Below are 15,140 nucleotides of genomic sequence, written 5' to 3' on the forward strand. Positions count from 1 at the left end.
CACTGATTTCTATCTTACTATCTTACATTATTATAAAATGTTTATGCTAACTTCTAAATTATCTTCAAGTGATATTTGATGCCAAACATTTAGGTTTTAGGCTGTATCTAGTTTCCCTTCTCTCTCCCACCTGCTTACCCCCAACAGTTAATAGTTTATTTAAAACAAAACAAAACCATACTAGGAACATTTCCTATTTCAAAAAGTCATATAGAAAAAACAAGATTACTAGGATGACCTTAAAGAAATGTGTTTTAAGATGTTAGATGTAAAATCTTAGAAGCAAACTGTGTGAGGAATGATAATAAAAGTGTAAAATCTAAGGTTTTTAATAAGACGGAAAAAGTTTATCATAATATGTATTTAAGAATCATATCATCACACGTTAACATATCACAACTAAGCATTTATTATACTTTTTAAGAAGGGAAGCAATTGCAGTGGTATTTCAGAAGCTATATCTTTTCTTTAATGCAATATATGCTCATAGACTCTAAGCAGTATTTTAAAATATACAATCTCTCCAAAAGAAAATATTCAACTAAAGATAAGATAGATAACTTTTAAAGTAAGTAAAATGTTACAAGATTTTAAAATTAAAGTCTTCATCAGATTTTTCATAACACATTGTACAGAATTTGCAAGCTTTCTGTACAGAGTAGTATAATTTTTACTCCTGAGCAAGTCGTTCAATAACACGTCGGTAATCTTCCACTAGTTCCTGAAAGCTTTCTTCCAGCTGTTCATGTTGCATGCTTATTTCTATTTGGTTCATCTGGTTTGTCAGTTCTTCTGGTCTGAGACATTTTCTCATCTTAGCAAGATCTCTCTGCTTTTTCTAAGCAACAAACAATTATTTGTTAGATAAGAAAGCAGATATTCTTTATATTTTTACAATTTTAAGTCTCTAATGTTAAAAATAATAGTAAGAATATGCCCAAATTTGTCCCATCCAGTTTTCTTCTTAAGGAAGCTTAAACATAGTGTTAATCATGACTTGCAAACCCTCTAAAAGGAGTTAACAAGAACACTGGCATTTGTGTCAAATGACGTATGTGACTAGCAGCCTCCTCCAAAGCTTATTAAAGAACTCTGGTCAGTGTAGACACTTAAACCTTTCTTTAATGAATAAAAGACATTAACTGAAGAAAGACAACTGAGAATATGGGCTATTACTCTTCATTTCACTATTTAATCATTAATTACATTAATTTTTCATTTCAAGCTGTCATTTTCCTGGCATTATGCTCATTTCTAGGTTCCAGTGATATATTTATGGACAACATACTAATTTTAACATAAACTGTTGGAAAAGTTTCAGAAAGATAAATGAAAAACTGTCATACTTAAAAAAATACTAACTAGCATTTGAGTCTCTACGATGTTCCAGACATACATTATCTTACTAAAGCCTCCCCCATTTTACTGAGGACACCACCACTAGGCTGAGGAGTTTGCAACAAGGAGCTGGTATGCAGGACACTGGGTCAGTGTCAGGACCGAACTGAGGAGGACTGCGTTGGTAGCTACTACAGTAGTTCAAGCTAGAGCTGATGAAAGCCTAGATCAAGTCAAGAGAAGCAGAGATGAAGCAGACAAGACAGATTTACGGGAGAAGGTATTGAGAGGGGAAGGAAGAATGAAGTATAACTCCAAGATTCCTGGTTGGGTGGCAACATTGTGATATATGAAACTCGTATGTTTTGGACAAACTATTCTAGATTATCATATCAGCTCTCTCTTTTATTAGAACATGTAATAAAGACTTGACTTGATAATACAGAGATCAGAAATCACATATATTAACTTTTAATCCTAGCAACTCTATGAAATAGGTATTAGATGGAGGGAAAAAAGGCACAAGGAAGATAAATAACTTGCCCAAGTTGATAGAGCTAGTGAGCTGAGAAGCCAATAGTCAAATATTTGGGAGTCTGTACTCTTAGTCCCTGTGTCAAAATGCCTTTGAAGAGACAATTAAGAAAAAAACAAACCTAAAAATAATACCTTAAACTGGTCCTAAAAACTAATAAATGTCCTTTAAAAGGAACCCTAATAATTTTGGAACACTAGGCAAATGTGTCATGATTACTACTTTAAAAGCTCAAAATTAAGCTAAATTTATAATCACGTGAACATTTCTAAAAGAAGGTACAATAAAGTACTGGAGATAAACCCATATTGAAATAATCTGGCACTACAAAAAAAAAAACAAATTAGGTTGAGCCTGGATCTAAATTATTGGATCTATGTAAATGAAGTTGCTACTACTATATCGAAAAGAAAAAAATAAAACTGCATTAATGTAAGCAGCCCCTCTAAAGCAGTGCTTTTCAAATGTGAATGCACATAGAGATCAGCTGAAGAACTTGCTAAAATTCAGATTCTGATGCAGTAAGTCTGGGGTGGGGCCTAAGACTCTGCATTTCTAACAAGCTCTCCAATGATGTTAATGAATATTCCAGCGATCCCCAACTTTTTGGCACTAGGGACCGGTTTCATGGAAGACAATATTTCCACAGACAGAGGCTGGGGTGGGGTAGGGGGAGGTGGTGCTAGTGCAGTGGGGAGGAGCTGTAAATACGGATGAATGAAGCTTTGCTCACTTGCTGCTCACCTCCTGCTGTGAAGCCAGGTTCCTAAGTTTTGTGGAAGATAATTTTTCCAAGCACAAGGTGGGGGAAGAGGGGGTGGGGAGGACAGGAGAGGAGCAGAGCCCAGGTAGTGATGTGCCACCGGGTTCATAACAGGCCGTGGACTGGGGACCTCAGTGCTAGACAATTGATTCAAATTTATTGCTCCTAAGGCCTGAAAGGGCAGTATATATTCCTTATTCTTCAATCCTGTATGCTGTAAAAGTTATTTTTTTCTGCCAAGAAACATGACTGCCCCATATAAGGGCATCTAACTTAAGGAAATAGTTCAGGAACTAAAGGGAAATTAGGAAATTATTATAGTGTGTGATAGGAATACAAGCTATTTTTCTAAATTGCTAACTAATTATAACATTTATTAAATAATCTATCCCCATTGCCTGAAGATGCCACCAATCATTAAATTCTTATATATTAATAGACCCATCATATTAAATTCTTAAATATTTCTAGACTATCAATTTTGTTCCACATAACCTACAGAATGAATCATGTGCCAGTAACAATTTTAAATTATTATGCTGCTTTTAAATCTCTCTCTAGGAGAGCTTACTTCCCCAATTTATCTCTTCCCTTCTTACCACCTTCAATTTCTTCATTGTTGATTTTTTTTTCAGATGTATGTCAGAATTAATCACTCCTGCAAGGATGATGATACCATTTTGGCTGTTAAGAACCTTAAGAGTTTAATAACCAGTTTTTGTCTGTTTTTTAGACAAGTGAACTGGCTGGACAAGTGAGGGGAGTTAATATAAAACAGTTTTAATACTCTTAAATGTTGTCATCTAGTCATACTGTTCTCTCTGCCCAAATTTCATCATAAAGACATTTTCTACATGCTTGAAGCTCTGATTGGGGGGGCGGGGGGGCCAAGGGCAATATCCGTAACCTAAACTTTTGTTAGGGCAGGGCAACAGAGTGAGACTCATCTCAAAAAAAAAAAAAATGGCTCTATAAAGCAGAATCTATGGCAAATAAAACAAATTTTCTCCAAATTTATGTAGGAAAACCAGAACTACGTGTACTTGATACATTAATTATTCATTAGTTATTTACTTTCTCAAATTTTAAGACAGATTTGACTTGGTCATTCCCAGCTAGTTTTCTACAGGTATTGTGTAAAATGTAGCAACTGCATGTCAGGTGCTCAATAATTATTTGTTGAATAAATTAACAAATAGTCTCCCCAACTGCTGCCAGGCTGCAAGTACACAGCAAACTGCCATTGTTCAAATCTGGAATTTCTACATTCTAAAAAAGAAAAAGAAAAAAAAAAATCCCATTCATACAAGTTGACATGAACATATCCACCCTACCAATGGCCAAATGATAAGGCCAAACCAGGTCTAGGAGGGGAAATTTTTGTATTATAAGGAGGAAAATATGAAAGACGAAAAAAGTGGAAGACAAGGCCAAGAAGAAAGAATGTTAAAAAAATATAAAAGAAATAAACAATACTAAGTTGCAATTTCAGCTATGGTAAAGTACAGAGGTTATAAGGAAACCAAGGCTATTTTTAGGAAGAGAGCAAAGCAAATAGGATATATATGTCAAATGGGAAGACAAGAAAATTGGGGAAAACAAGATTATTTGTTAGGGCCTCGGCATTCAGATTTTTAAAAGATGAAAGAAAAAAACTAACCATGGTAGACTATCTTTGGGAGTAGTTTTTAAATGAATGAAAAACAATTATAGCTTATGTTGGAAAATTATGAGTAGGGATTTTCATATATAACTGGAAGAATATTTTCACTTTTGTAAAAGTTAATTTAGCAAAATGATTTGAACTCTCCCATATACTGGCATTTGCTAGCTTTTCTTCTGTTTAAAACAGTGACAAGAATACAATGTTTAAGATTCTTGAAAGTCCTACCTTATATGGGCTAATTAGTCTTCTTTTAATATCCAGTCTATAGCTTCTGTATTGTTCAGCATCACTCATGTCAGTTACCAGTAGTCGAAGAATTTCATAAACCCGTCTAGCATGTTGCTAATAAAAAAACAAAAGAAAAATGTGAACATTTTGAAATTGAAAAATAGTGACATTTTCCCAAAAGAACACAGGATATGTTTAATATCTGCCACGGGCAAAGAATTGTGCTAGATACCAGAAGAAAAGCAATAAAAGATAGTCTCTGCCCTCAAGCAGTCCAGTGGGTTAACACAAATGATTGAGGTATGATTAATTTAATGACAGAAATATGCACAGGGTATTATGGTAGCATGGCCTGGGAATGTTAGAAGAGGATTCCTAGGGGAAACCTAAGCTAAATCTTAAAGAGAAAAGAATGTGCCATTCTAGAAAGAGGGGAGGGCACTCTGTGTATGTGTGCGTGTGCATGTGTGAACATATGGACAAGAACACAGCAGCTTGACATTGCTGAAGGACAAAATAAGCAAGAAGTAGGGGAAAATGAGGGTGGAGCCTTATAATACTGGGTTAAAGAACTAGACTTTAACCTAGGAGGTTAACAGATTTTAAATGGGAGAGTAAGTGACGTGCATAAATTTGAGTTTTATGTAAATCACTCTTTCAGCTACATAGATATGGTAGCAAAAAGAAGGGCAGAGACCATTAAGAAACTAAGCTGGCCAGGCGTGGTGGCTCACACCTGTAATCCCAGCACTCTGGGAGGCCAAGGCGGGTGGATTGTTTGAGCTCAGGAGTTCGAGACCAGCCTGAGCAAGAGCGAGACCCCGTCTCTACTAAAAATAGAAAGAAATTATCTGGCCAACTAAAATATACATATATAGAAAAAATGAGCCGGGCATGGTGGCGCATGCCTGTAGTCCCAGCTACTTGGGAGGCTGAGGCAGTAGGATCGCTTAAGCCCAGGAGTTTGAGGTTGCTGTGAGCTGGGCTGATGCCACGGCACTCACTCTAGCCCAGGCAACAAAGCAAGACTGTCTCAAAAAAAAAAAAAAAGAAAGAAAGAAACTAAGCTATAGGCTGGGCATGGTGGCTCACAACTGTAATCCTAGCATTTTGGGAGGCCAAGGCAGGAGGATCACTTGCAGTCAGGAGTTCAAGACCAGCCTGAGCAACATAGCAAGACCCCGTCCCCACAAAAATTAGAAAAACTTAGTCGGGCATTGTGGCGCATGCCTGTAGTCACAGCTGCTCAGGAGGGTGAGGCGGGAGGATCACTTGAGCCAAGGAGTTTGAGGTTGCAGTGAGCTATGATCACACCACTGCCCTCATGCCCAAGCAACAAAGCAAGACCCTGTCTAAAACAAATAAACAAACAAAAAAACTAAGTTATTATGGCTGGGCATGGTGACTCATGCCTGTAAATCCCAGCACTTTGGGAGACCAGGGCAGGAAGATTGCTTGAGGACAGGAGTTCAAGAAACTAAACTATTAAATCAGGTTAAAAAAAAAAAATGATAAGGGCATGAACTGGGACAGCACAAGTAAGAATACAAAGGGGCAATTCTAGAAATACAGAGGAGGAACAATTGGGAGGAGGATGTGAAACGACAGCGAGTTTTCACAGCCTATGGGAGATTTACGACGGAGCAGAACGTACAACTCTGAAAAAAATTCTAGTCTAAGGGTGAGAATGTAAGCAATTTCAGTATATAGGTAAGAGTTAAAACTGTAAGGTTGGTTAAGAGCACCCAGAGAAAGCATACACAGTGATAACAGGGGAGAGGTCAGAACCCTGGAGTACAGTGACATTTAAAGGGCAGACAGAAGACAGAAAAATGGTCAAAGAGATATCAAGAGAATCAGGAAGTTTTGATGTTACTGAAGCTGTACGACAGTTTTTCGGTTTATGTTGTTTGACTTACATATTTATTTGGGCAGGGAGGGTATGGGTAGGTTAGGAATATGATATTTGAACTTCTTGGAAGGGACACATGAGTTGAGCCTGAAAAAATGAGTACTATCTTGCTAGGCAAATAGGAGAAGGGAGTATTCCAGGTAAAGGGAATAGTTTATGTAAAGGGATATAGAAGGAAGAAAGATGTGACATAGTTGGGAAATGGCAGGAGGATCAGAAAAGCTAGAGCATGCAGGAAGCTGAAGCTAGCAAGGTAGACAGGATCCAGATTATGATGGGCTTTTTTTTTTTTTTTTTTTTTTTTTTTTTTTATTGAGACAGGGTCTCTGTTGCCCAGGCTAGAGTGCAGAGGTGTCACCAGAGCTCAATGAAACCTCCAACTCCCAGGCTCAAGCGATCCTCCTACCTCAGCCTCCTGAGTAGCTGGGACTACAGGTGCACACCACCACACCTGGCTAATTTTTGTATTTTTTGTAGATGGGTTGCTCAGGCTGGTCTTGAACTCCTGGCCTCAAGCAATCCTCCCAACCCAGCCTCTGAAAATCCTAGGATTACAGGCTTGAGCCACTGTACCCAGCCATGATGGGCTCATTATGACCTCCTGTTAGGGGCTTTGAATTCCTTTTTAAAAAAGCAAGATTTTAAAAAGTAATATGTTCGTATTTTTTCAACAGTTGAGCTATTAAATAAATTGATTAATAAATATAGGTTTAATACAGTCAAAAGATATAAATTACTTCTAAAATATATTTTTCATCTTAAAGCTAAGAAACCATTGAAGTGCTTTAATGCAGAAGATGGAAAGTTTGTGTTCAAATTGAGTTGTTTATTGAAGGTGACTGGCAACCTTTTGGTTATATAGCTCAGGGGGAAAATCTGGAATGGAGATTTAGATAAAATCTCCTAGGAAGAATAAGTAGAATGACAAGAAATAAGGGTTGAATAGAGAACTTTGGGGGAGAGTTACACTTAAGGAGCACATAGAAGAGGAGAAGCCAGTGAAAGTATCCCAAGAAAGACAATCACAGTAGTAGGCAGAAAGCCAGGAAGTGTAGGGCTTTAGAGGCCAAGGAAGGGTTAGTCAACAGTATCAAACACTAGTCCTTATTATTGAAATACCTCTCATCCTAATCCAAATCCTATTCATTCTTCAAGGTTTAGATCAAATGCCATCCTTTCTGTGAAATAACCACTGATTCCCTTGCTTACATCAATGTAATAAACTCCCTTCTGTGAACTCCCATATTATTTTTCATGTACCTATCTTAAGATATTTACTACTTTAGAATTTAAACAAATATGTAGAAGTATATAAAATGAAAGCTTTGTTTTACTTCAACCCCTCTTCCCATGAACACTTGTTTCCAGGGATATAAATAACTATGTTATGGCTTAAACATTTTTTTAAAAAGCAAAAATAAGATCCTACTATCCATCTTTGCTCTGCTTGTTGCACTATTAAGTGAACATCTATTATCTTCCCATTTTATTTATGAGGAAATCAAAGTATAAGGAGGTAAACTAAATTGCCCTAAGTCATAGAGTAAGTGGTAGAGCTAGATTTGGACCCAAGCAATCTGGCTTCTGAGTCTGTACTCATTTTTTTTTTTTTTTTTAAAGAGATAGGGTCTCGCATTGTCACTCAGGCTAGAATGCAGTGGTACAATCATAGCTCACTGCAACCTCAAACTCTTGGGCTCAAGCAATCCTCCTGCCTCAGCCTCCCTAGTAGCTAGGACTACAGGTGTGCACCACCACACCCGGCTAATTTTTTTAAATTTTTTTGTGGAGATGAGGTCTTGCTATATTTCCCAGGCTGGTCTTGGACTCCTGGTCTCAAGCAATCCTGCCGCCTCAGCCTCCCAAAGTGTTGGGATTACAGGTATGAGCCACTGTGACCGCCCAGAGCCTTTACTCTTAATCACTGCTACTTACCACACAAGTATTCTTAATGTCCTTACACTGTTCTAGTTAAGCTATATACTTTAAAAAAAACTTTAAAATTTTAAATGTTTTTTTTCCCTGCAGAATACAAATACCTTATTTATTTTGAACTTCTGTTGTGCCTCTATTGCCATATCTTCATTGAATCCTTGCATTAACTTTTCCCGGGAAAAACAAGGCAAATCTTGACAAAGCTTCACAAGCACAAAGTCTCTTAATTTCACATAGCTTTTGGATGGATCTTCCGCTAAAGAAATAAAGCAGAATAATATTTCCCTTACCCAACATAATTTATCATTTGCAATCTCTCTCTCTCTCTCTCTCTCTCTCTCTATATATATACATACATGAGGTTAGGAAGGCAAATATTCTTTTTTTAAGAGACAGGGTCTCAACTTGTTGCCCAGGAACAATCATAGCTCACTGTAACCTCAAACTCCTGGGCTCAAGTAATTCTGTCTAATCTTTGTATTTTTTGTAGAGATGGGATCTTGATATTTTGCCCAGGCTGGTCTCGAACTCCTGGGCTCAAGTGATCCTCCCACAGTGCTGGAATTATAGGTGTGAACCACTGCGCCTGGCTGGCATATAGTCTTAAAAAAAAATTACCTATACAAATGACAAAGGATTATTCCTTATAAATCAAACAACAAAACTATTATCTTTGCCAAATAAAATTATAGGTGCAATCCTTTTGCAAAGACATTTATATTATTTGTGAAATGAGAGCTACCCATTTCAAATTTAAACTTTTTGACTGGTCCACATGTATCTAAGTTTTAATTCCAATTAAAGAAGCTGTATATATGAGCTTCAAGTTTGGATGAGCAATTCCAAATGCATGCTTTTTTTTATAACTAAGGATTCCAAAGCTCAATTCTAACTCCCTTAATTGAATCCAATAAATAACCTGTATAGTCTACTGTCTTTGTTACCCAATTAAAAAAAATTCTTCCCTTTACAAAAGCAAACATTTTGGATTTAAAGAATAAAATGAGAACATGATTTTGATAATTTCTCCATTGCTCCTGAATATCACAGATGTTTGTCTGTGTTATCTACATAAGACTAAGTAGGAAAACATTGGAACATAATGGATAGAAAGCATACTGCACAAAGAACATGAGTTTGTGTTCCAGTTTGGAATTCATAGACATAGGACCTTGGACAAGTCATCTCACTTCTCTGCATTCCTGTTTTGTGATCAGTAAAGAGGTTGAAATAAATGTTAAACGTCTGAGCTGTTCATAGATTGTAAAACTTAATATTGTTAGGATATCAATACAGTTGTCCCTCAATATCTGTGGGGGATTGGTTCCAGAACCCTGAGAATACCAAAATCTATGGATGCTCAAGTCCCTCATATAAAATGATGTGGTACTTACATAAAACCTACACATATCCTCCCCTATACTTTATATAATCTCTGGATTACTTATTACCTAATATAATGTAAATGCTATGTAAATAGTTGTTATACTGTATTGTTTAGGGAATAATGACAAGAACAAAAGTCTATACAAGTTCAGTATAGACACAACCATCCATTTTTTTTTTTTTTTTTTTTTTGTTTTGTTGAGACAGAGTCTCACTTTGTTGCCCAGGCTAGAGTGAGTGCTGTGGCGTCAGCTTAGCTCACAGCAACCTCAGACTCCTCGGCTTAAGCGATCCTACTGCCTCAGCCTCCCGAGTAGCTGGGACTACAGGCATGCGCCACTATGCCCGGCTAATTTTTTCTATATAGATTTTTAGTTGTCCATATAATGTCTTTCTATTTTTAGTAGAGACGGGGTCTCGCTCTTGCTCAGGCTGGTCTCGAACTCCTGACCTTGAGCGATCCACCCGCCTCGGCCTCCCAGAGTGCTAGGATTACAGGCGTGAGCCACCGCGCCCGGCCTCCATCCATTTTTTTAAAAGATGTGTTCAGTCTGTGGTTGGTTGTATCCGTGGATATGGAAACCATGGATATGAAAGGCCAACTATACTCCCCAAACTGATTCAGTGTAATCCCTATTACAATCCGAGTTCGCTTTTGTTGCAGAAATTGGGAAGCTTATCCTAAAATTCATATGGAAATGCAAAGTACCTAGAATAGACAAAATAATCTTGAAAAAAGAATATCGGAGGACTTATACTTCCTGATTTCAAATTTTAATTCAAAACTACACTAATCATGACAGTGTGGCAATACCATAAGGACAGACATACACATCAATGGAATTGAACTGGGAGTCCAGAAATAAACCCATACATTTATGGTCAATTAATTTTTGAGAAGGGTGCTAAGATAATTCAACGGGGGAAAGAATAGTCTTTTTAACAAATAGTACTTGTACAATTGGATTTCCACGAATAAAAGAATAAAATTGGACCCCCCTTTCTTCAGACCAGTCATAAAAATTAACAAAAATGAATCACAGACCTAAATGTTAAGAGGTAAAACTATGAAACCCTTAGAAGAAAACTTAGCAATAAACCTTTATGACCTTTGGTTAGGCAATGGTTTCTTAGACAATAAAACCAAAGCATAAGCAACAAAATAAAAAATACATAAACTCGGCTTTATCAAAATTTAAAACTTTTGTGTTTCAAATGATAGTACTAAGAAAATGAAAAGACAACCCCCAGAATGGGAGAAAATATTTCCAAATCAAATATTTGATAAAGGACTTCTATCTAGACTATAAAAAACTTTTATAATTGGCTAAGAAAAAGACAACGCAACTTAAAAAATAGGCAAAGGATCTAAATAGACATTTCTCAAAAAGATATACAAATGGACAACAAGCACATGGAAAAGATGTACATCATTAGCCACAGGGAAATGCAAATCAAAACCATAATGAGATACCATTTCACATCCAGTAGGATGGCTAGAATTAAAAACACAATAACAACTTTTGATAAGGATGTAGAGAAACTGAAATCCTGATACATTGTTGGTGGAAATATGAAATGGTGCAGCCATTTTGGAAAATAAGTCTGGTCAGGTTAAACATAGTAACCAGATTTCCCACAATTCCACTCTTAGGTATATATACCCAAGAGATACAAAAACATAGGTCCACATAAAAACTTGTACATGAATGTTCACAGTAGTAGTATTCATTCATGAGAGCCAAAAAGTGGAAACAGTCCAAATGTTCATCAACTAATGAATGAATAAAATGTGATATATCCATGCCATGGAATATTATTTGGTAATAAACAGAAATAAAGTATTAATACATGCAACAAAGATGTACCTTGGAAACATTATGCTAAATGAAAGAAACCAGTCATATACTATATGATTATAATGTCCAGAATAGGCAAATCTATAGAAATAGAAAGTAGATTAGTAGTTGCCTAGGGATGGAAGTTGTGTGTGGCGGGTGGTGGGAGGGTAGAAGAGAGGGGGAAGAAAGGACTGCTAATGGATATTTCTTTTTGAGGGGAAAGACTATTCCAAAATTAGATTATAGTGGTGGCTGCACTATAATTATCATTTTAAAATCTGTGGCTAGCAGATTTATTGTCTGTTTATGAATGAATTGTATGGTGTGTTCATTATATATCAATAAAGCCTTTTTTTTAAAAAAGAAGTCTGAGATAGGGGTAATGTCTTATGATTCCAAGACACATATTCATTCATTCACCCTTATATACTGAATACCTTCTTTATGCTTCTATGTAGCACTTAATTATTAACATCATATGCATGTAGTTATTAAGTGTTATTTGACTATGGCTTTAAAGTAGTAAGAACTGAAATCCATCACTGCATCAGTTTAGGATGAAATTACGGTCTGTTAAGAATGATGAAATCACAGTAAAACAAAGTAACTGAAATACAGACCAATGCAGAAAATCATCAAGTAAATGTAAGATTGTAATATAATCTGTCAACCGTATCTCATTCTTCAGTCTTTCCCATTTTAATTTAGCCGCACCATCCAGCTATACAAGCCACCCAGAAACCTGAAGGACATTTTGATTCCTTCCAACTGCTTCCACCACCAGTATTTTTTCAACTACTTTAATAACTTCTGTACTTGTTGTTCTCCTTACCTTTACTCCCCTTTTATAAAACATAAACTGGACTCTACCACTAATCTAAATTAAAACTGTTTAAGTATATCAACATAAGTATAACATAACCCAGAAAGAGAGAATAGATGAGAGAGATATATTTGAAGAAATAATGGAAAACTTCCCAAATTTGATGAAAAACACTAATCTATACACCTAGGAAACTCAAATTTCAATTTGGAAAAAACACAAAGAGATCCACACTCAAACACATCATAATCAAACCATCAAAAGCCAGAGACAAACATAAAAATCTTTAAAGCAACAAGAGAAAAATGATTCATCAGAAATTAAGGGGTTCAGAAGTCAGTGGAATGAAATGGTCAAAGTACTAACAGGAAAAACCCCTATCAACCAAGAATTCTACAGCCAGCAAAACTATCCTTCAAAATAAAGGCAAAATCAAGACATTTCCAGAAAAGCAAAGACTGAAGAAATTTGTTGCTAGCACATCTTCCTTATAAGAAATACTAAAGTTCTTTAGGCTAAAAGAACATGGTATCAAATTCACATGAAGAAGTAACACTGATAATTACAAAACTATATACAAAAGTTAATAGTTTTTCTCTTCTTCTCTTAACTGATTTAAAAGACAATTACATAAAATAATAATTATAAAACCAATGTTTGGCTTATAATAATATATAAAGATATAATATGTATGACAATAATAGCAAAAAGGAAGAGAAAGAGAATAACTATATTGAAGCAATTTCTTTTCTTTTTTTTTTTTTTTTGGAGACAGAGTCTCGCTCTTTTGCTCTGGCTAGAGTGCCATGGCATCAACCTTCCTCACAGCAACCTCAAACTCCTGGGCTTAAGCAAGCCTTCTGCCTCAGCCTCCTGAGTTGCTGGGAGTACAGGCATGCGCCACCATGCCCGGCTAATTTTTTCTATATATTTTTAGTTGTCCAGCTAATTTCTTTCTATTTTTCAGTGGAGACGGGGTCTCGCTCTTGCTCAGGCTGGTCTTGAACTCCTGACCTTGAGCAATCCTCCCGCCTCGGCCTCCCAAAGTGCTAAGGTTACAGGCATGAGCCACTGTGCCCAGCCTGAGGCAATTTCTTTCTTTTAGTGGAATTCAGTATTAATTTGAAGTAGCCTGTTATAAGACATATCATAATCCCCAGAGCAACCACTAAGAAAATAACTCTAAAAAAAAAAAAAAACCAACAAAGGAATTAAAATAGTTCACTAGAAAATATTATTTAACACAAAAGAAGGCAACAAAGATGAAACAAAACAAAAGAAATGCAACATATAGAAATCAAACAGCAAAATGGCAGGCATAATTCCAAGCATAGCAATAATTACATTAAATGCAAATGTATAATATTAAACATTCCAATCAAAAGGCAAAGATTGTCAGAAAGGATTTTAAAATATCCAACTATATGTTGTCTACAAGAGAAATTTTTTATTATTTATTTTTATTTTTTAGAGACAGAGTCTAACTCTCTCACCCAGGCTAGAAGTGCAGTGATGTGATCACGGCTGACTGCAGCTTTGAACTCCTGGGATCAAGCAATCCTCCTGCCTCAGCATACCAAAGTGCTGGGAAGGAGAAACTTTCTAGATTCAATGATAGATAGGACGAAAGTCTAAGGATAGAAAAAGATATACCATGCAAACAATATGAAGTCTGGAGTGGCTATAATAATATCAAACAAAATAGAGTTTAAGACAAAAATGTAAGAGAAAAAAGGGCACATTTTATAATGACAAAAAGTTAATTTATCAGGAAGATATTACAATGAGATACACAACTAACAACAAAGCCCCAAAATACATGAATGAAAAACTAAGTTTAAAATTTCAAAACTACACTCTCAATAATGGATAGAACAATTAGACAGAAAATCTGCAAAGATATAGAAGACTTGAATGGCACCATCAACCAACTTGACCTGATACTTATAGAACATTCAAACCAATAGCAGCAAAATATACATTCTTTGCAAGTACACATGAAACATTTCTCCAGGATTAGACCGCATGTTAGGCAAGGGATCAACAAACTATAGCCCCATGGACCAATCTTGCCCATGGCCTGTTTTTGTATGGCATGTAAACTAAGAATGGTTTCTAAAAATACACACTAATAATGTGCAACAGAGACTGTATGAGGCTTGCAAAGCATAAAATATTTACTGTCTAGCCCATTAAAGAAAAAGCTTGTCTACTCCCAAGCCTGGCAATAACAAAACTCAATAAATAAAAACAGACTGAAATCATACAAAGTATGTTCTCTAATAACAATGGAATTAAATTAGAAATCAATGACAGAAGAAAATTTGGGAATCCACAAATATTGGAGTTAAAAAAGAAATCACAGGGAAATTAGGAAATATTTTGAACTACATGAAAATGAAAGCATAATTTATAAAAATTTATGCAATACAGCTAAAGCAGTACTTATATATAAATGTATATTACATGTATATATTCTATATTAGAAAAGAAAAAAGACCAATCTTTACCAGAAAAGGAAGAGCAAATTAAACCCAAAGCAATAAGCAGCATCAATATAATAAAAGTTAGAGTGGAAATCAATGAAATAGAAAACAAAAACAATAGAAAAGTTCACATAAATGCAAAGTTGGTTTTTTGAAATGATCTATGAATTGACACACCTTTAACTAGAGTGACTATGAAAAAAAGAGAGCAGATAAAAATTACCAAA

At 35.8% G+C, this 15,140-nt stretch overlaps 1 protein-coding gene across 1 annotated transcript in view; it reads right to left on the minus strand.

The window, feature by feature from the left end:
• Positions 1–343: 343 nt before the first annotated feature.
• HAT1 (histone acetyltransferase 1) overlaps positions 344–15,140 on the minus strand; it is a 50,488-nt gene continuing 35,691 nt past the window's right edge. Inside the window, exons 9-11 of the mRNA XM_069471096.1 lie at positions 8,482–8,633; positions 4,528–4,644; positions 344–838 (exon numbers count right to left, since the gene is read on the minus strand). Of these exons, the coding sequence (XP_069327197.1) occupies positions 671–838; positions 4,528–4,644; positions 8,482–8,633 (437 nt within the window). The 3' untranslated portion in view covers positions 344–670. The remainder of the gene's footprint in view (positions 839–4,527; positions 4,645–8,481; positions 8,634–15,140) is intronic.

The sequence above is a fragment of the Eulemur rufifrons genome, chromosome 1 (assembly GCF_041146395.1).
Source record: "Eulemur rufifrons isolate Redbay chromosome 1, OSU_ERuf_1, whole genome shotgun sequence".
In the NCBI taxonomy this organism is placed as follows: Eukaryota; Metazoa; Chordata; class Mammalia; order Primates; family Lemuridae; genus Eulemur; species Eulemur rufifrons.